The sequence below is a fragment of the Tachysurus fulvidraco genome, chromosome 10 (assembly GCF_022655615.1).
Source record: "Tachysurus fulvidraco isolate hzauxx_2018 chromosome 10, HZAU_PFXX_2.0, whole genome shotgun sequence".
In the NCBI taxonomy this organism is placed as follows: domain Eukaryota; kingdom Metazoa; phylum Chordata; class Actinopteri; order Siluriformes; family Bagridae; genus Tachysurus; species Tachysurus fulvidraco.
This window is the reverse complement of record NC_062527.1, coordinates 14,135,466-14,159,081: the sequence shown is the minus strand read 5'-3', so window position 1 is coordinate 14,159,081 and position 23,616 is coordinate 14,135,466. Positions and strand designations below refer to the sequence as shown.

Below are 23,616 nucleotides of genomic sequence, written 5' to 3'. Positions count from 1 at the left end.
ATTCTTAACCATATTAGCTTGACAAGAGTCCAATTTTAGTGTTATTTGCACTAGGATACGATGACGCAGGTCATGGACACCAATTGCTATAAACACAATGATCTACAACTGTTTCTATTTCACCCACCAGAGAGATAAACATACATATCGTAGGGTTCATAGATTAGAAACAGTGAAGTGAAGCCATCGAGTCATAAGCTAAATAAGATGAATGTATAAATACAAGAAAAAACACCAGTATAACATTCTGCTACTCAAAATAAAATTACTCCTGGCACTGATGTTGACAGGCAATTTTAAATCAGGCATCCAGTCTGTGTAGAAGAGATTGGAAAATTGTTGTAGAATTGTTACCATGTAGCTAATTTCAACTATTTACTATGAAGTAAATAATGTGGCTTAGCATTAACAAGTTGCACCATATAAATGAAAAGTAAAATTTTTTCTTTTTTTTTTTTTATCTTTTTGTTTGTATTCAGAGTTGGCAACTAAAAGTCTAAATGTAATGTCTATATTATAAGGGGAACATTGCTTGTATTTGATTGCACAGGTGCTTATATTAACTAGATTTTTTTGGTTGTCCATTCAGATTAAATTAAAATAAAGGTCCCTGTGTGTAATGCATACAGTTTACAAATAAATGAATATAAAGCAAACAAATATAACTAACGTATATGTAAATGAGAAGAGAAAAATAACTGATTAAACATACTAAAATTAAATGAATGTACTGCTGCATCTTTAAATCATTAATCAGCACCTAATCTTTAAAGCATTCGTTACAGCACATTCTTTTTGATACAGCCACTTAATGCCTGAAGTTTAGAAGCAGATGAAAAACATACATATTTCAATGTATTTCAAGTTCAAGACCACTTGCGACGTGTGGCTGGCGACGTGTGGCTGACAGTAAGCTAATTTTCATTGAAACAAACCTTCAATCAATTTTGAATCCACTCTGTAGCGGTTACTTTAGTGTAGAGTTATGCAACATTCGGGTCCAGTCGGGTTAAAAAAAATTGACGTCGGGTCGGACTCGGGTCTCATTTTTCCGGGTTTGTCTCGGGTCGGGTCTTTCTTATAAAAAGTAAATTATGCACGTCGGGTTCGGGTAAAAAGTGATTCGGGTCACTTCGGGTCGGGTACATTTCTTTAGACGACATTTTCTAGAAGACCTCTACTCTACCCACCTTTGCCTTATTTTTTACTGATTGCCTCCCCTAATGATACCTGTCATCTTGTGTGTGTTTTGGCTGACTCCTGTTGTCTTCTGGGTTTGGCTCATGGCATTGGTTATTGTTTTCATCATTTTGCTTTTGTCTTTAGAATTTTGTATTTCAGTCATCTATTTTTTTCAGTGTTTCCATAGGTGTGTAGTTCTGTTATTTTTAATAACTTCCCTGTTTGTTTGTTTTTTTGCAATCCCTGCATTTGGGTCTGATTTTTGTTCCAGCACCTGATAGACTTGTTTAATTAATTTTTTTATATCATGTGTAATTTATTGTGGCCACAATATCATTACATCATGAAAAAATATGTGTGGGAATTACATAATATGTGCAAAAGCTATTTTACTGTGATTTTGAATCATTATTTTGAGTTGTTGAATGAATGGATTAATGTCAGTTACTTGTTTAAGTTTTTTGTTTTTGTTTGTTTGTTTTGGTTAACTTTACAATATCTCAGAGGATATCTACATTTGCTTCAACTGGCTAAACAATGAAGTGAACAAATTTGCATTGTGTCTGCATTTCCATAGAGTTTATCTCTGTTGAGCTTATCATACACTACACAGGTCTTTATACTATGTGGTGGTAATATTAGTTAATTTATTAGTTTGGATGTGCGTTCTGATGAGTCCATATCAGTCAATGACATTTTAATGGTTATAACCAAAAGCCAAGGAATAGAACTCAATGTGAGCGGCTACAGGGAGCCGCTGAAGTCAGACAGTGAGTGTTATAACATGTTGTGGTTGATTAAAGACTAAATGCAGCACGTCATTACGGATCATCTTCCACGGTTGGTTCATACTGTGTATAGTGATATATTGGTTCATATTGTATGTGGTAGTCACATTTTCCCCACTGATCTTGCAATATAGGATTAAGGTGACTATATCTACCTGCATCATGGATAATAAAATGAAATCCAACAACAAAAGCCAGCTAGGACTGCATTATCATAGGGTTATGAAAAGGAAAGGGATAAAAGATACAAGTACTATGTGCAATAAATGAAAAGGCAACAGATTACATGCAGAAATATTGTTTGACTTAGACAAATATGCTTTTTTTAATTTAATGCCTCCTCTTGTGCATTTGTGATATATTCCATAAACTATGCAATGTTTCTGTGGAACAATCTGTTAGCTTAATCTCACCTCTCCTACCTTCACACCCACTGTTACACTGACTAATGAAAAACCATATGTCATTATCACCACATACTCCCTGAAGATGGAGAGTCTCTCCCCCCTCTCTCTCTATCTATCTATCTCTCTCTTTTTCTCTCTCTCTCTCTCTCTCTCTCTCTCTCTCTCTCTCTCTCTCTCTCTCTCTCTCTCAGAGACACACACATACAAACACACACCTCTCTATAACTATCTGTCAGTATCTATCTATATATTTATCTCAGTTGCTCAGACCTGGAATTACACAATCTCTACGGTTCCAATCGTCTATCAAGTGTTATTTGTTTTTCTCTGTAAAACTATATATCTAACTCCACAATCTAAAACTTTCATTCTTCTATCTATCTAAATATCAACTATCTAACTATGTATGTATGTATGTATGTATGTATGTATGTATGTATGTATGTATGTATGTATGTATGTATGTATGTATGTATGTATGTATGTATCTATCTATCTATCTATCTATCTATCTATCTATCTATCTATCTATCTATCTATCTATCTATCTATCTATCTCATCCACAATCTCAATAATGAAAGTTCAAAACAATTCCCACTCTTTCTCTTGCCTATGTGTGTATTCACACTGGCTTATTCTTCTGATTAGTTTACAGTGTTATTCAGATAAAGATGGTCATATGTCTGTAGGTCATACAGTAGCTCTGTTTTGAAAGATTTAGTCCAAAAATATATCATGTTTAATGGACAAAATATTTTTATCTGGCCAAAACATTGCATTGCATCATGAAGCTCAATAAGCATTCTGGGCAGAAATGTGCTGAACAAACTGGAAAAATTCATTCCTCAGGGACATCAGAGCATATCACTTCACCATGCGCCAAGCTGTTTGAGAATATAGAGCTGTTGTAGAAAAGAGGGCCATATCTGTGTCCAAAACAGAAAGCAGCTGGCTTGATGCCGTCTCATGAGTTAGTGTCTTGAGACAGGCTTTGAAGGCAACATTTGTCATAACATTCTGAAGATAGAGACAGAATATAGTATCACTGTATATAATAAAAAACATTTTTTCTATATTCATGCATATGAAACTAATCCATGAATTCAGTGGCTATTAAATTACATTTGATACAGTAAAGTGACAAAATAAATTGGCAAAGATTGGCTTGAATGATTTCTTAGATGAATCATTTGATGTGTGTCGTCAAACATTAATTCAATCCCCTACTCACAACTATAGCTTCTACCCTGTTGGTTCCAATTTCTAGACTTACTTGCAAAATGACATGTTATCTTGTCATATGCAACATTCCATACATGTGTATAGAGGCATATGAGGATAAATAAAGCTTAGAAGGAAGTAGGAGAGATTGCTAGTGTCTCTGGTGAGTGTGTGTAACTAATAGAGTTAGTTTGCTTTGCTAATCGGCAAATAATTTTATTATGAAGTTTGGTGAGTGCATTATTTATTTATGTTTAAAGAATTTGCTTTATAAGCTATATACATATAGTTAGAATTGTTTCTCATCGAAAATTGTTTCTTACTTTAAAAAAAAAACGCTGGTCAGCGTATGCCTAGATTTATTCAATAATGCTCTTATGGGTTATGGGTATGATGATAAAGAATGAACAAATCCCCAGTCACCCTCCAGAAATTAGATAGATAGATAGATAGATAGATAGATAGATAGATAGATAGATAGATAGATAGATAGATAGATAGATAGATAGATAGATAGATAGATAGATAGATAGATAGATAGATAGATAATTCTTTAAGTATAATTTTTTTTCCTCATTTTTGGAATGTAACATCAGGAATTGCTATAGATAAATGTTACCTTTTTTAGATTAGTATTGTTTTTCAGTTAAGTGGCACCCCACTCACTGATTCACTGACCTCATTTAAAAATAAAAAGAACACTTGATACTGCAGCTCTGCATTCTCAGTGCTTGATTTCATTTCTATCTTGTCTGGCTGTGTGTACTGGTGAGGAATCCCACTGTTTATTTTGCAGACAGAAAACCCAGTCTGATTTTCTATGAGCTGTGCTGAAGCATTTTATGGTAATGTTTGATTTCGTCATAACTTCTTGCCATATCACTGGTGCTACCTCATCCAAACATGTCCAATAAAAATGAATTATATTTATTATTTATTATATCTAAGATGTGAGAAGAGAAATACTGTCCATTGGCATGTTTATCTCAACATAATCTATATAGATAGATAGTTCAAGACAAACAGCACAAGAAAGTGGGAAAAGCTATCTTTGTTGAGATATTAGGCTTCTGCAAAATGTAATAACATTTTATGTAATAACATTTATATACAAAAATAAGAACACACACACAGACAAACACACACACACACACACACACACACACACACACACACACACACACACACACACACACACACACACACACACACACACACATTGTTATTATTTAAAATTTTAGCCTATAGTTTTCTTGCTATTTACTTTTACATAATTACATTTTTATGTAATCAAATGCTGCTTTCTGATTGGCTGTTAAGTGTATAATTGGGATGTATAAGTGGAAGTGGTAGCTCAGTGGTTAAGGTATGGATCTGCTCACTGGAAGGTTGTGAGTTTAAATCCCACAGCTACTATGATACTACCTCTGGGCCCCTGAGCAAGGTCCTTAACCCTCAATTGCTCAGTTGTGGAAATGAGATACATATTTAGAAAAAACAACACCAGGTATATGATCCAATGTCTGCAAGGTTTAAGATGTCCTGTAAGTTATATGTAAAGTTCTTGTCTGTATGGAAACAGAGCTGTCATGATGAAGATTTTGATTGATTTCCCCAGTACAAATAAATATAGACTTAAATATTGTAATGTACAAATATATACACGATGTGGTGAGAGGTGATTTAGTACTTTAGGATGCAAAGGATGTAATCTCATGCACACACACACACACACACACACACACACACACACACACACACACACACACACACACACACACACACACACACACACACACACACACACACACACACTCACACATAGAGTGGGTGGTTTAGCATTAGGTAGCAGTAGAATACCATCGCCTTTTATAGAGTGGCAGCTCAATGTGTATTTACACAAACTCATCCAGCAGCTGTGAGAAAAGGTTCATTGTGAATGAACATGGCTTGCTCACATACACGTGTTCTTTATATCACACACACACAAACATATAAGCTTTAACCCTTATGACTGAGAAACCTTATAGGCATTTCAATTCAATTTAATTTTTATTGCACTTTTAATAATAACCATAGAAAAAGCACCTTTACATCATTCTGCTGACAGAGTCAATGAACTCCCTGAGATGATAATACAGTACAATATAAATTGGTAACTCAGTAATAACTCAGATAACACAGCTTGCACTATCACATGCACAGTACAGACTCATCATAGGATTCTATCATAGAGACATGTAGAGTCATGGAGTCAAAGCTGTATTCTTACAGGTATTAGAAGGTATTAGACATACACATATACAGATGCAGGCACATACACACACACACACACACACACACACACACACACACACACACACACACACACACACACACACACACACACACATACATTCTCAAAAGCCAAAAGGAGTTAATCTTGAAGAATAAACAAAGTCTTACCTTTGTGATAGTCCACCCTTTTGCTGTTTGTCAAAAAAGTCCCGATAACAAGCCCCATTCTTGATGAAAGTGTGTGTGTGTGTGTGTGTGTGTGTGTGTGTGTGTGTGTGTGTGTGTGTGTGTGTGTGTGTGTGTGTGTGTGTGTGTGTGTGTGTGTGTGTGTGTGTGTGCGTGTGTGTGTGTGTGTGTGTGCGTGTTCAGTTTGATACAGTACAGTTCACAAATTCACCTCATTCTCTAACTATGTCTAACCCTCTTTCTGTCCAGTATTAAACACAGAGCTTCACATCCCTACCTCACCTGTTCTCTTTTCTCTCTCTCACTCCTCTCTCTTCCCCCCTTTTCTTCCTATACTCATCCCTCCTTTCACCACCCTCTTTTTCTTTTGGCACTGTCTCTCTTTTCCATCCACTCCCTATTAACCCTGTTTTTCTAAGCATATAAATCAAGTTCACTCAAGATCTTCCTCTTATTAAGAGACACAGACTGACTAAGAGTTGAAACAAAGATAATCATTTTCTTTTCGGATTCACAGAAGGTTTTTGTCTTCACAGCAATATAAAGAAGATAATAAAAAGAAAGGAAATGAAATAATGTAGTCACTTCATGGGACTTCATGTGTGGCACCATCCCCACTCAAAAATGTCTTAACAACATTTATAAACAGCATTTATACCTGATCATAAACCCTGCGTGTGACATTAATGTAACAAAAATAGTTGTTATACATGGTAAACATGTATTGGCCTAGACATCCATTCCAACCATTCCAGAAATATTCCAGTAACAAAAAAAAACACTTAATCTAATTAATTAAAACCATATACATTATATTATTGGGCAGCCTGGGGAGCTCATGGGTACGCAAAATAATGCTTTACCAATATGACACTACAGGTATATATAGTTGTGCTCAAAAGTTTGCATACCCTGAAAGAAATTGTTAAACATTGGCATTTATTTTGAAAATATGACTGATGCAAAACAATTGTTTCTTATTTAAGGATAGTGGTCACGTGAAATCATTAATTATCACATAGTTGTTTGATTTCTTTTTAAAACCTAATGATAACTGAAATCATTTAAACAACCCTGTTCAGATTTTACATATCCATATATGAATGTTTGTCCACATTATAAACACACAGGTTGAGGTTTATATGAGAATTAAAGGGACATTTCCACACCTGTGACTCATTGTAATTGTAATTAGTGTCTGTGCATAAATAGTCAGTGAGTTTCTCAGCCCATGAGGTAGTATATATATAGATAGGTAGTGATAGTAAGGTAAGGTACTTTATAAAGCAGGAAACACTTAAAAATGCCAGTCAGTAATGGTCAAACTCTGATAAAGAGTTGGAAAATAAGTGGTTTTGTTGATTCTAAGCCACAGTCAGGTAGACCAAGAAAGATTTCACCCATTACTGCCAAAAAAATTGTTCGGAACGCAAACAAAAACCAACAAACAACTTTGAGAAAAATACAGGCTGCTCTGGAAAAAATTGGTGTTGTTGTTTCAAGGAGCACAAGAAGGAGCACTTGAATACAAATGTTCTACATGGTCAAGTTGCCAGGAAAAAGCTGTTACTGTGCCCATGCCACAAAAGGCAAGCCTTCAGTACACCAGACACCACCTAGACAAGCCTCGCAGCTTCTGGAGCTGAGAGAAAATGAGGAAGAAATAAAAAGAAACCCATCCTAATCTGGGTGACCATAGATTATAAATAATTTCAATAATTTCCTTTTCCACCATAGCAATCAAATATACAATAATGAGACCTGAGCACAAAACCGACTGCGGCAACAGCAGTTTAAAGTCGCCATAGTCTTGCTACTGAAAGTATTTATTAGTATTTATTTAATTTATTCTTCTGGATTGAAAAGGTATACTGAAAAATATATGATATGGTGTATATATGGTGTGCCTCTGAACTAAAAGCAGTTTATCAGCAGTCAGTAGTCAGGTAGGTAGCATACGAGTTTAAATGTGACACTTTTTTTAACATGTTAGCTTACCATTAAGCCTAACAACAAACTGAACTAGAAGATGGTTTCACACACGCACATGCTCGTACACACACACACACGCACACACGCACCGGATGGTGTTTATTTGCCATTGGTATTCCTCACATGGCTTTATTTAAGTCTGCATGCCTCACTCACTTCGGCGTGATGCATCTCTAGAGACCAATATGGCAACCATTATAAATTCAAATTCTCCCTTTAACAGCTAATCGATTTGGCTACAGTAGAGAGAGAGAGAGAGAGAGAGAGAGAGAGAGAGAGAGAGAGAGAGAGAGAGAGAGAGAGAGAGAGAGAGAGAGAGAGAGGATAAAAGGTAAAGATAAAGCAGCAAAGTGTAGCAAAGACAGAATAGTGGTAGGATAATATGTAAAATGTATTTTTATAACAGTCAGTTTGGTTAAGCAATATAAACTAAACTGAAAACAACTTTTCTGTCTTTTCCACCTTATTTGACTTGTTCCTTGAAGTGAACCTTAATGAAATCAGGTTTAATATATTAAACATCCAGATTCTATCACTTCTGTTATATTACAGTCACATTACCCTGAGCATTGTGGTTAGTAAGGCTGACTTTCTGCACCTTGCTGTTGTTTGATATGCATGTTAAGCAGAGGTTTATTATTTCACTAATAACCCTATATTCATAAGTGCCCCATAAAAGGTTTTAAGAGACCTAGCCCCAATTCACTGAATGCTAGTTAAAGGTGTATTATTACACAGAAATAAACTGCTCAGATGATGTTCTGTAATGACTTTATCTCACTAACTAAAAGTTTTTTAATAAAATGTCATAAAACTCTGTTATGAAAAGGCATAAATTCTCATAGCTGAAATTTTCAGACTACCAAAGACAATTGTTTTTACGTGATATTAATTGATTCAATGATTCATTCACTCACTCACACTAACGGGAGCACTTATAACTTACTGTGTTACTGTGATTCTTTTTTTTTTGGTGATATTTAATGAATATTTGTTTGCAGCTTTTGTTTTATGTGTTAACTGTTTTTATGTCTTTATTGTTGGCTTTGCAGCCTTTTTGGACAGGTCACTCAAGTAAAAAATTAATGATAAAAAAAAAAAAACTTTTTCTCTGGTGGCACAATGGATTAAAAATTAGGGCATACACATTCACACGCTCCTTCACATCTAGGTGCAGTTAGGATAAGTCAGTCCACTTAACATGTTTTTGGGTCCTGGGAGGAGACTGCAGTGACTGGAGGAAGCTCATGAAGACACAATGAGATCATGCACAGAAACCTGACCTCAGGACATTCTGAAGCTGTGAGGTGACATGTACTGTAATCTGCACATTCACTTTGTTTTGTGCTTAAAAATGTTTGGTATATTCTATATTCATATTCATGTATATCTATATTCATATACATTACTATAACTTTCACTTATTTATCAAATTTCTGGACGTTCAAAATTTGATTGTAAAACAGATGCACACAATCTCTCTCAACAGTTTCATTAGACATTAATTTCATCATTTACGTATCTGCTTGATCAAACCTATCTGGTCACAGTAGACTAAAAGTGAAGAGTTCTCATTAAAATATAAATAAAATCCATAATGACACCATTGATACTTGTAGCAAGCAGCAAGAGAATCTGTATTAGCAATAAATGTAGTGAGTAATGTTGATCCATTAGTCACAAAATGTGGGTATTTAGTATTACAGAGTTTAGTATTAACCCATAATTTGTAAATGTGAATCAGAACGTTTGCTGTGGATCTTGATCAGCTCATTCATTTGAGTAACTGTTATATACTTGACCTTAATCAATGTCATTTTATTTGCCGCAGTTTCAGACAATAACTTCTAATTCAGCTTCAGTGAAATGTTTCTTTTTCCTCTTCATTTGTTTTTCATCAGACCTTCTTTGAATATGTGCAACAAAAAAAGGAATGTGTGCCAGTTGCACGGGCAAAGTACAGTGTCTAAATAGCTAATTATATATACACACATACATAAACTGGATGTGTATATGAGTGTAAATTTGGTTGCACCATAAACATATGACATGTACAGTAATGAGGAAGGCACTACCTCTGCACAGCTGAAATTACTTCACCATTCCTGCTCAAGACAAGGTGATGTAACACCAATAATATATAAATCTAATTCATTCATACAGTACATCATTCAGTGCACTGAAATTTGAGATTATTGCTATGCAACTTTAATGAATATTGGTTTGTTTGAATATGGACCAGTGGCGATTCTAGCAAGGATCTGTAAGGGCTAGTGCTTCTGTGACACACAGGTCTGACCATCTATGTTCCTTAAAATGAGCATTCTGAAAGAGCATTATGAATTTCTTCAGTTACTTATCATCATCATTGTCTTCATGAACCAGAGTTAATTATCCAATGATAGAGACTTACAGTAGGCACTTTTGTACGTCGCTCTGTAAATGTAAATGTCATCACCCTTTTCACCAGTACACTGGTGTTTCATTCTGCCGGCGACTTATCGGTTTATTTTCAATCAATATAAACAAATGAATTATTTAATCGCAGCCAGTCTGATAGAAAATTAGTCAGGACACTGCAGCGAGTTATTTGTTTTTCCCTCTTTTGGGATAACCTTACACAGAACTTTAGTGGTTGAATAGAACAGCTTCAAACTTATGAACAAGTACCATTTGAGATCACCGTTTATTTTCAGGATAGAAACTTTTGCATGGAAAAAAATGCATGCTTTTGTTTTCTGGAACTTTTCTATGTAAATGTCACCCCTAGCAGGCAAGGTAATAACAGAAATGGTCTCAAAAAAGAGTTAAAATCATCATACATATAGTCAGTTCCACATCATCATAGTAGCTGGAGGCTTTACATTTACATTTTCCTTTGCATTTACTGTATAGCATTTGGCAGACGCACCTATCCAGAGCAATGTACAAAAGTGCTTAAGTCTTTTTTGATAAATATATAAATGCTGTTTTTTAATATACACATAAAACAAGCAGGGGGAAAAAGTGCTAGTTTAAATGTTTCAGGTAAAGGTAGGGTTCACCTGTGGTTTTAAAACATCAGTGACTCGGCTGTTCAGAAATCTAGGGCAAGTTTATTCCACCACCTCGGTGTCAGAATGGAGAAGAGTCTTGCTGTACAACTACCTCTTACCCTGAGAGATGGTGGGACCAGTGGAGCAGTGCAGGTAGATCTGAGGTTGTGAGGTGCAGTGTGGGGAGTGATAAGAGCTTTGAGGTAAGAGTAAGCTGCTCTCTTTTTTTGGCTTTGTAGGCAAGCATCAGTGTTTTGAATCTGATGAGTGCAGTTTACCAGAAGCCAGTGGAGGGAGCGCAGCAGTGTGGTGGTGTGTGAGAACTTAGGCAGGTTGAAAACATATTCAGCAGCTGCATTTTGGATCGTTTGCAGAGGACGAATTGTGTTCATACAGTAGGTAGACCTGCCAGCAGTGAGTAGCTTAATGTACAATGTGAAAGAAACAGTAGGCTGCAGAAAAATAGCAGTATTTTGGTAACACATTCAAGTATCAAGATCTATAAAATTAAAAGCAATCTTACAAATCCTAACAATTTATCAGTTGCATTGATTTACACAAACAGTAATCTATGACCAAATTTTTTATTAGGAAAATTTTGTTTATTATTATTAATGTATAATTTAAAGAGTCATTATATATCTTTAGCATATATATATATATATATATATATATATATATATATATATATATATATATATATATATATATATATATATATATATATATATATATATATAAAGCTATCAATTCTCTGAAGTTTGCACCAGTCAGGCATGCACCCGGTTTCCTGTTTGCTTAATTACAGCCATGTAGGAGTGAAAATGGCAAAGTAATTCATCAATGAACTCTGACCTTTTCTAAATAGTTTATCCCAGATCTTAATTATGTGCAGCCTGTAACATTCACGCAGAGGATTATTTTATGAACTGTTTTTTGCTGGGCTTTTAAGAATGAAAAATAAACTGCATCAAATGTTACTGGATGCTTTGTGTTCTCTATTATGTATATAAAAATACAAGAAAAAAAAGAAAAATAGGTCAAATCAAAGTAAGTAAAAAAATCAATAGTCCATGATCAGCAACCGAAACAATAAATAAAAATAAAAATAAAAAGATTTACAAGTGACTGTAATATGTTAATCAAATGATTCCTACTCTGATTAACACTGCTTTTTTAAGGCATTTGATTACATTATGAAGAATGCATTAACTCTATTACTAATTAAAACACAAACACACTGGCAAACACACTGCATGACAGATTCAACTGGGACTGGATAGAGTTATTCCCTTTTCTTTATATTTAATTTCCAATTAAATATTAACAGCTGTATGAATTTTTTAAAGCTAGACTTTGTTTTGCCTGTAGGGTAGGCTGGGGTTTAGGGACTGTGTGTGTGTGTGTGTGTGTGTGTGTGTGTGTGTGTGTGTGTGTGTGTGTGTGTGTGTGTGTGTGTGTGTGTGTGTGTGTGTGTGTGTGTGTGTGTGTGTGTGTGTGTGTGTTTGTGTGTGTTTGTGTGTGTTTGTGTGTGGGAAGGGGGATTCTTCTTCTTCTTCTTTTTTTTAATAGAAACATATTAAAAAGAAGAAGAAGAAGAAGAAGAAGAAGAAGAAGAAGAAGAAGAAGAAGAAGAAGAAACTAACCCTGTAAAAAAACTGTTTTATTGAGAGTATTTATATGTTCATATTGTCTTATGCTTTCTTGATATTATTAAAATACTCGTGTCAAATGTAGAATTATTGTTATAATGGATCAGGTATTTATAGGATATGTCATACAGTATCTAAACAACACAAACTGTAATTATACAGTAGAAGTAAAAGCTTGGGTTCTATTATAAGTGAAATGTCTCCCTCTCTCAGACATATGAACAAAACAAGCAGCTAACTGAAGCACAAGTCTGACCTCTAGCGGTCACAATATTCGTTACAATCACATTCATGTTCATTTCTTAAAGGCAGGGTCTCAGATTTTTGAGAAATGCTAAAGGAAAACTGAGTCGGGCCGAATAATAAACAAAAATCAAAACAAAAATCAAAACAAATGTGTAACCAATGAGCAGAAAGGGGCGGGGCTTGTCAATATGCGGTGGAGAGAGTGTTCAGTGCGCATGTGTGACATTAGCAGAAAGCGGTTTTAAGATTGACATGGAGGATAAAACAAAGAAAGAAATGAAGAAAGGCTTAAGATAAGGCAAGAAGTAGGACGTGTTAATATAGGTTCAGCTTTCCAGCGCTGGAGTGAACAGAAGGAGCAGGAAGTTGGAGCATATTCACAGATTGGAGTTTCCCGAGTCAATAACTCCTGAGCTAAACGCTGTTACTACACAAATAACACCTCTTTTCTATCGTAGTAATGTAGAGAGGCAGCTACAACCGTGTTTTGTGTAGTAACAGTGTTTAGCTCAGGAGTTATTGACTCTGGAAATTCAACTTTACTTAAGACGCCGAGGCGCTTTTTTCCTTCTCGATAGGTGAGTAACGTTGGTTTTGCTTTGTTTCACAGAACTAATATATGCCGTCCTTTGCATGATTATGCTTGTGTGTCATTTTTGCTTGTTTGTTTATCTGCAATCATATTGTTCTTCCCTTCAGCTATGATAAAAACACATTTCTTTCCGTTAGTTGCCTGGGTTATGTATGTATGTGTGGGCAGAGCTACCAATACAGGGGTGGAACCCATTAGGGTTAGGGGTGTGTTTGTTTTGGTGATTTCAAATGTCGACATTGGTTTTCAAAAATCAGAGACCCTGCCTTTAATGTATATGACATTTTTTATCTAAGTGTCTTAAACGTGAAGCAGAATGCATACGCTGCTACTGATGTCCTCTTCTTGAATGAGCTGAATGACTTTTATGTTCGTTTTGAGAGAGACAACAGAGAAACTGCCACCAAGCTCAAACCCTCGCCTGACCACCCTCCAATAATACTCTCCTCCACAGATGTCTGCAACGCACTGAGCCGGATCAGCGTACACAAAGCCGCTGGACCTGACAACATCCCTGGACGTCTACTCAGGGCATGTGCTGAGCAGCTCGCTGGGGTCTTCACTGAGATTTTCAACCTGTCTCTTGCCCAAGCAGCTGTTCCTACTTGCTTTAAATGCACCTCCATTGTGCCAGTGCCAAAACACTCCAGCCCAACATGCCGAACAACCACCGCCCTGTATCACTGACACCCATTGTCATAAAGTGCTTTGAGGGGCTGGTCCTAGCACACCTGAAGGACTCTCTGCCACCCACACTGGACTCTCACGAGTTTGCCTACCGCAGCAATAGGAGCACAGACGATGCAGTTTCCATGGCACTGCACTCTGTGCTCACACACTTAGACAATAAGAACACTTATGCACGTAATCTGTTTGTTGACTTCAGCTCAGCATTTAACACCATCATTCCTTCCAAGTTAATAGCCAAATTAGTAGATCGGGGCATTATCACCTCAACTTGCAACTGGATTATGGACTTTCTGACCAACAGACCCCAGCAGGTTCGATCAGGCACCATCTACTCAAACACCATCACACTCAACACTGGTGTACCACAAGGCTGTGTGCTGAGCCCCTTTCTCTACTCCCTCTTCACCTCCGACAGTGATCGGTCTCATCACCAACAATGATGAGACTGCCTACAGGGAGGAGATCCAGCACCTAGCCACATGGTGCAACGACAAAAACGTGCTTCTTAACACCTCAAAGACAAATGAGCTCATTGTGGACTTCAGGAACAAGACAAGAGGCACACATGACAACATCCACATCAATGGGATGGCTGTTGAGCTCATTTCCAGTTGCAAGTTCCTGGGGATCCACATCTCGGCGGACCTGTCCTGGACTATCAACACCTCCAGCCTGGTTAAGAAGGCTCACCAGCGCCTCTTTTTCCTGAGGACACTAAAGAAAAATCAGCTTTCCTCAGACATCCTGGTGAACTTCTACCGCTGTGAAATAGAAAGCATCCTGACCAGCTGTGTCACAGTCTGGTATGGGTGCTGCTCTGTTGCAGAGCACAGGGCATTGCAGCGGGTGGTGAAAACCGCCCAGCGCATCACAGGGACTCCACTTCCAGCCATGGAGGACATCCAGAAGAAACGCTGTTTGCGTCGAGCAGCATTCTTAAGGATTCCTCTTATTCAGCCCATAGACTGTTTTCACTTCTGCCCTCCAGCAGGCATTTCAGGTGCCTTTGGACCAGGACCGGCCGACTAAAGAACAGCTTTTTTCCTAGAGCTGTCTCATTATTGAACTCTGCCCTTCGCTGATCCTACTGTCCTTCATACACTGTTACATCTCCTCCCTCACACTTCGTTATTGCGCTAATGGACTGTTTACACAAATGGATGTTATTGCACTAATGGACTATTACACAAACTATGCTCACTTGCACACTTGCTCTCTTTTTTGCATTGCTGCTCACCATTGCCTTATTGTATACACCCACCCATTTCTGTTTATACAGTAGTAACAGCAATATATTATACTAATAGCCATATATTTTGTCTATAGCACATACCATTCTGTAAATTTCAGTTTATACTAATAGCCATCTGCATATTATTTTTAGTACATATATATTCACCTGTATATTATATTCATAGTACATACACATCTGTAAATTACTGTTTATAGCGATATCCATATTTTGTTACATTCTGTAAATTTCAGTTATAATTATAGTCATCTGTATGTTATGTTCATAGTACACACACTTCTGTAAATTACTTCCATATTACCATTTTATTTAACTTATCTAAATCTTGTACAAACTGTATATCCCGCACTTACTGCTATTGCACTCTGGTTAGACCTAAACTGCATTTCGTTGCCTTGTACTTGTACATGTGTAATGACAATAAAGTGGAATCTAATCTAATCTAATACATTAATGGAAAAAAGTCAGTGTGAAAGTACAGCGATTTCTAATCTAATTACCACCAACCGATCCAAAAAGTAGTTACAGAAGAAACACACATGCACAAACTCACACAAACACACACACACTCACACACACAAACGCACACACTCAAACACACACACGCACACACACCGCACACACACACACACACACACACACACACACACACACTCACCCCACCCCCCACCCCCACCCCCACCCCAACCCCACACCCCCACACACACACACACCACAGTTAAACACAGGAATTATAGGCAGTGCTCGTCACAAAGCTATGACTGATAAAGCTTTACAACATTTACATTTACAGCATTTGGCAGACGCCCTTATCCAGAGCAACGTACATAAGTGCTTAAATCTCCAGCATTGAATAAATTAATGCTGGCTCACTAGGTTGCATACTTAAGATACCATGAGTTTAAAACATTTGTTCAAAGTTACAATGAAAAAGTGTCAAAGGTTTTTTTTTATTTGTTTGTTTGTTTCTTTTTTTTACAAGTCTGTATGGTGTACATATGTACCTATGTGTAACAAGGGCCTGTTAGGGTGGGCAAATACATAAAAGTACAAATAATTATAAATAACAGTGTCCAACATTGACTGGGATTGGTCAAAGGAAATAGCTCTATTCTCTGGTGTGCTAGCATCAGAGACACAGGCAGCACTAGTAGTGTTGCTTTATATGCTTAAATAAAATAAATGACCAACTAAACAAACTGAGTTACTATAAAACTTTAATCTACCTTCAATTTTTAAAATTAAAATGCTGATGTCTATATAGTGTTTAGTAAATTTTAGCAACAAATAGATTTAATTGGATGAATAAATTAATATGGTACATACCACTAATCTGGTACATACAGTATATTTACCCTTTTGTTTTTCAAATGAAAACAATTGTACTGCGATCATAAATATAGCGTTCAGCTTCAGTTCAGGCAGGCCACATAGTCAAGCTCGGCTATCAGCTGATGTCAATTTTCTAACCCCGCCCATCAGCTGATCTGATTCCTAAGCGCACTATTGGTCCATTTCAAACAGGGTGCCCTATTTAAATGCTTTTTTTAGTCTGTCTGCTTGGCTGTTTCCTCTGCTTTGCTGCTGCAATTCAAACTTGACGGCTAATTAGAGTTTAAACCAAATCTCCTTTTGGTTTCGTGAAATGAGACTATAAGAGGTTGTGATTACTATTAGTATATGTGAGCCAAAAAGGAGGTTTGATGACGCTTTGACCTTACGGTAAATCGATACGGCGCGCATGTTCGTGTACAGTATAATAGTGCGTTTGTAGAGACGGAAGGGCTGGAGTGTTGTACAGTCTTTTAGGCTATGCTTCGATATGCTATGCATGTTATGCTATGCTAGGTTATATTATTGTATGTTACGCTATGTTATAAGATGAGGTTATGCTATGCTTTTGCTATGCACGTCACGATGGGTCATGCCATGCTTGCTTTGCTAGGCTAGATTACCTCATGCTAGGTAATGCTATGCCTCAATATGCTTTGCTATGCCAGCTCGTTATGTTATGGGGCTGTTTCCTCTGCATTGCTGCTGCTGTGAGTTAAATTCAGCGGCTATTAGAGATTAAACCGCAAGTTATCTCCTTTTGTGTTCGCGATATGGCACTATAAGAGGTCGTGATTACTATTAGTATACTTGAGCCGAAGGGGACGTTTTGAAAACGCTTTGAACTTACGGTAAATCGATATGGCACGCATTTTCGTGTCTAATGGTGCGTTTGTTGAGCCAGAAGCGACCGGGCTGACGTGTTGTACAGTCTGTTATGCGAGGTAGGCTACGCCTTGCTAGGCTATGTTGCATTTTGCTAGGCTAGGCCAGGTTAGGTTACGTTACGCTATGTTATGACTCGCTAGGCTGTTATGATACGTTATGCTATGCCTCACTAGTCTATGTTAGGTGAAAGTGAAAGTGACGTGACATACGGCTAAGTATGGTGAACCATACTCAGAATTCGTTCTCTGCATTTGACCCATCCAAAGTGCACACACACAGCAGTGAACACCCACACCGTGAACACACACCCGGAGCAGTGGGCAGCCATTAATGCTGCGGCGCCCGGGGAGCATTTGGGGGGTTCAGTGCCTTGCTCAAGGGCACCTCAATCGTGGCCGGACAGAGACTCAAACCCACAACCTTAGGATTACAAGTCAGACTCTCTAACCATTAGGCCACGACTTGTTATGCTATGCCTCACTAGGCTATGTTAGGTTACATTTTGCTATGCCCTGTTAAGCTATGTTAGGTTATGCTATGCCTCGCTAGGCTATGTTGGGTTACGTTATGCTATCCCCTGCTAGGCTGTGTTACATTATGCTATACCTCGCTAGGCCAGGTTAGGTTACGTTGCCCTATGTTATGCCTCGCTAGGCTGTTATGATACGTTATGCCATGCCTTGCTAGGCGATGTTAGGTTACGTTATGCCCTGCTAGGCTATATTACGTTACGTTATGCTATGCCTTGCTAGGCTATGTTAGGTTACTTTATGCTATGCCCTGCTAGGCTATGTTACGTTATACTATGCCTCACCAGGCTATGTTAGGTTACGTTATGCTATGCCCTGTTAAGCTATGTTAAGTTATACTATGCCTCACCAGGCTATGTTAGGTTACGTTATGCTATGCCCTGTTAAGCTATGTTAAGTTACGGTATGCTATGCCTTGCTAGGCTATGTTATGCTATGCCTCGCTAGGCTATGTTAGGTTACTTTATGCCATGCCCTGCTAGGCTATGTTGGGTTACGTTATGCCCTGCTAGGCTATGTTACGTTATGTTATGCTATGTCTCACTGGGCTATGTTAGGTTACGTTATGTTATCCCTTGCTAGGCTTTGTTATGTTATGTTATGCTATGCCTTGCTAGGCTATGTTAGGTTACTTTATGCTTTGCCCTGCTAGGCTATATTACATTATGCTTTGCCTCACCAGGCTATGTTAGGTTCCGTTATGCTATGCCCTGCTAAGCTATGTTAGGTTACGTTTTGCTATGCCCTGCTATGTTAGGTTCCGTTGTGCTAAGCCCTGCCAAGCTATGTTAGGTTCCGTTATGCTATGCCCTGCGAAGCTATGTTAGGTTACATTTTGCTATGCCCTGCTATGTTAGGTTCCGTTATGCTATGCCCTGTGAAGCTATGTTAGGTTACGTTTTGCTATGCCCTGCTATGTTAGGTTCCGTTATGCTATGCCCTGCCAAGCTATGTTAGGTTCCGTTATGCTATGCCCTGCCAAGCTATGTTAGGTTACGTTTTGCTATGCCCTGCTATGTTAGGTTCCGTTATGCTATGCCCTGCCAAGCTATGTTAGGTTCCGTTATGCTATGCCCTGCCAAGCTATGTTAGGTTCCGTTATGCTATGCCCTGCAAAGCTACGATAGGTTCCGTTATGCTATGCCCTGCTAAGATGTGTTAGGTTCCGTTATGCTATGCCCTGCTAAGCTACGATAGGTTACGTTATGCTATGCCCTGCTAAGCTATGTTATGTTACGCTATGTTAGGCCCCGTTGGCTGTTTTGATACATTATGCTATGCCTCGCTAGGCTGTGTTATGGTGCTTGGTGCTGTGCCTTGCTGGGCTTGTTTTGTTGTGTTGTGCTGTGCCTTGCTAGGCCGTGTTAGGTTACGTTACTCTATGTTATGCCTCGCTAGGCTGTTGTGATACGTCAGGCTGTGTCTCGATAGGCTGTGGTGATACATTGTGCTGTGCCTTGCTAGGCGATGTTAGGTTACTTTGCGCTATGTTATGCCTCGCTAGGCTGTGTTATGGTGTGTTGTGCTGTGCCTTGCTGGGCTATGTTGTGTTGCATTGCTAGGCCGTGTTAGGTAACGTTGTGATGCATTGCAGTTGGCTGTGCATTGCTAGGCCGTGTTGGGTAACGTTACCAAATGTTGTGCCTTGCTAGACTGTTGTGATGCGTTATGCTGTGCCTCGGTAGGCTGTGTTGTGATACTGTACGTTGTGCTATGCTCCGCTGGGCTGTGTTATGGTACAGTATATTGTGCTGTGCCTCGCTAGGCTATGTTGTGTTGCGTTGCGTTATGCTATGCCTTGCTTGGCCATGTTAGGTTACGTTGCACTGTGTACCTCGCTAGGCTGTTATGATGCGTTAGGCCATGCCTGCTAGGCGTTTACGTTGTGCTGTGCCTCACTAGGCTGTTGTGATGCGTTAGGCCGTGCTTTGCTAGGTGTTTTGTTGCGTTATGCTGTGCCTCGCTTGGCTATTATATGTTGTGCCATGCCTTGCTGGGCTGTGTTTGTTACATTGTGCTGTGCCCTGCTGGGCTGTGTTGGGTTGCGCTATGCTATGTTGTGTTGCATGGTGCTGTTGTAATGCGTTGTGCTGTGCCTCGCTGGGCTGTAGTGATACGTTATGCGGTGCCTTGCTAGGCGTTATTTTGCATTGTGCTGTGCCTTGCTGGGCTGTGTTGCGTTACGTTATGATATGCCTTGCTGGGGTGTGTTGGGTTGCGTAACGCTGGGTTATGCCTTGCTGGGCTGTGCTTCGCTGGGCTGTTGTAATACCTTATGCCATGCATTGCTGGGCGTTATGTTGCGTTGTGCTAGGACTCTCTAGGCCGTTATGATGCGTTATGCCATGCCTTGCTAGGCGTTGTTACGTTATACAATGCTTCACTAGGCTATGGTATGTTGTGCTATGCCCTACTAGGCAGTTATGATATGATATGCCATGACTTGCCAGGCGTTATGTTGCGTCACGCTGTGCCTTGCTAGGCTGTTGTGATATGTTATGCCATGCCTCACTAGGCTGTTATGATACGTTATGCAGGAAATATTTACTGGCAAATGGTTTAACTTCTTAACTTGACATGGTTAAATTTTAGCCAGCAATGAAAATGAAAGGCTTGATTAAATTTCTCTCCTCTCTGTACGAGTGTCCAGCGAAAGATAGTGACCTTTGGATTGATAATCAGTGGCTAACTGTTTGTTACTAATTAATTAATTAAGTCAGTAAGTAAGTAAGTAAGTGTTCCAAAGCTGGAAAGGCCCCGAGAAGCATCCTAACAACTTCTTCTTCAATTATTTAATAGCTGGACTTATCCAAGGTTTTCACAGGAGTGTTTGGTTGACTACTCATTAGTTTGCCTATAATTTGCTTTCTGCCGTTAAAGAACCTGAAATTGTTGGAAAAGGAAGTTAAGACTGGATTTCTTGTTGGGTCTTTTGGAAGTCTCCTTTCTCGGGTTGTTGGATGGATCCTAGAGCTAGAGATGGCTACTCGGGATATTCAGGGAGTTGGTTCTTGGTTCTCATGTTCTGTTTGTGATTGAGCTAGCTCTGCTGCTGCTATGCTAGCTCTCCTCCTCTGCTGCTGCTAGCTCTCCTTTTCTGCTGCTGTACCTAAGGTAGCTGGAACCAGGAGTGGAAAGTTAAAGGTTCTGGTTGCTCCTTGAGAAATTGGGATGGCATGATGTTCATGATGATCTGGAGTCTTCTGCAGCCTTGAATTGTATACAGGCACTGAGCCTTCCATTTTTTTTTTTTTTTTTTTTGGGGGGGGGGGGGGGGGTTTTAATGGTCAGTGGTTGCTAGTAAATGGTAAAGGAACTGCTTTCCGTGCCTGATAACATGTCCTCTGCTCTGTTGGTATTTTACTAATAAGTTTGGCTAGTGAAAAGCTCGCTTTAATCCTCTGCTGGCTCTTCAGTTAGCATGAAGAGCCAGGGAGGATTGCCTGGTATGGTCTGTTTGCTATTTCTGTCTGGCTGCTTTCCCAGTTAATGGGAGATTGTCCCCCCACGAAGCTGCTGCTGTTCCCTGACTAGCTTTCATGGAGCTCATGAAAAGGAAGGGGAATTCAGAACAGAGCCATACCGCCAAATGTAAATTTCATAAGCTTGCAAATAAAAAATGTAAACATTTCAAAGAATTGTCTTTATTTTGACTCAAGTGGTCCTGACTGAAATATAGCGTTCAGCGTCAGTTCAGGCAGGCCACATAGTCAAGCTCGGCTATCAGCTGATGTCAATTTTTCTAACCCCGATTCTAACCCTGATTCCTAAGCGCGCTATTGGTCCATTTCAAACAGGGCGCCCTATTTAAATGCTTTTTTCAGTCTGTCTGATTGGAATTCAGAACAGAGCCATACCGTAAAATGTAAATTTCATAAGCTTGCAAATAAAAAATTAAATAATTCAAAGAATTGTCTTTATTTTGATTCAAGTGGTCCTGACTGAAATGCTGTGAACCTCGATATAGAAAAAGAGAAACGGAGTAGCTGTATTTGTCCACAAGAGGGCAGTATAGGACAATAACTCTAACTTCCCTAATCATTCCTTCTGCTGATAATAAGATGACTGTGCAGAGACTGGCACAGACATGATTCAGCTTGATTTATTATACTATTATATCACTGACAGCCTGCAAAGTTCACAACACACTTAACATTTAAAATTTGAGTTTAGTAATTAGTACTTATTGTACTTTGTTTAAATAATTAATAGCTTATGCAAAGTTCTGTGAGGGCTTGAATTACCCACACATCTAATTTCTCATAGGAACTCTCCTTTGGTGTTTCCTCTAAAGCCATGACACCAGAAACACATGTTTCTACTCAGTATAAATGCCTGAACTTTACTGTTGGATGTTTTATCAATACATTTTCTAACCTTATTTAAACCTGATTGTAGTGCTTTCCCTAAAACATCAGATATACTGCAAGAGAGCACCACAGCTTTTGCCCAATATCTGGAAATGTAGCAGAAATTACTTTATTGTGCTTTATTTATTTATTTATTTGTTTGTTTGTTTGTTTGTTTGTTTGTTTGTTTATTTTAATGTGATTGTTTTGTGAGATCTTTGTTGAAGAGGAACAGTATCATTGTTGAATGAACACGAGTCTTCAGTCAGCTGTCGGAGATTGAGAGCCTACCTGAGGCTGGTACTTGTATGCAAGATGACTGCTGTGCACATCCTAGATTCATTTAGGGCTTTGAATTGTGCACTGCTAGCGCAAATATGATCAGTATGTGAAACAACAAAGTGGTGTATCGTAATGTCAGCAGGGCAAGAAAATTCTACTTACCATTGTCATTAAGAGTTAAGATTAGTTTAATGACCTGATATACCAAAGACTTTCTCAACATAAACATTATCATGTCCTCACCAACTCCAGCCTGCTTCTTGATTGACCTAGTGCAAAATTGGGGGATGTGGTCAAAGCAGCTATGCCAGGTTCTGCGATGATAAGGCCCTCAGAGTTTAATTGTCTTAAAACAAACTCTATGCTAGCAGGTATATAATTAATGCAATTTCCATAGCTGCCATGTCTGTATGCATACATCTAGTCATGTGTCAGGTGTGCCAACATTAAGCCCAGAGAGTTTACATTCCAGTAAGTCCCTGAAATTCTTCCAGTATTCTTACTCCTTTTACAGTGCAACTAAAAACTATGAAATTACTAAAGCTATCTGTCTATACTACACTGTACGTCATTACTGCAGTGTGTATACTGTATATACACACACATACAGTACACACACACAGACCTTGTCCAGCTGTGGTTCTGTTTAGTCTTATGTCTCCTAATGGAACAAAGAGTGTAGCATCTGCATCTGGGTACATCCGATTATGCCTC

The 23,616-nt window shown here is 38.4% G+C and overlaps 1 protein-coding gene across 2 annotated transcripts in view; it reads right to left on the bottom strand.

Annotated features, from left to right (window-relative positions):
* LOC113660226 (Kv channel-interacting protein 1) overlaps positions 1-23,616 on the bottom strand; it is a 47,275-nt gene that overhangs the window by 21,832 nt on the left and 1,827 nt on the right. Inside the window, exon 1 of one of the 2 annotated variants that reach the window (XM_027173551.2) lies at positions 6,045-6,344. The exons of the other annotated variant lie outside the window; for it this stretch is intronic. Within the exon in view, the coding sequence (XP_027029352.1) occupies positions 6,045-6,102 (58 nt within the window). The 5' untranslated portion in view covers positions 6,103-6,344. Of the gene's footprint in view, positions 1-6,044; positions 6,345-23,616 lie in introns of those variants that run through there. 2 annotated transcript variants of the gene reach the window in all.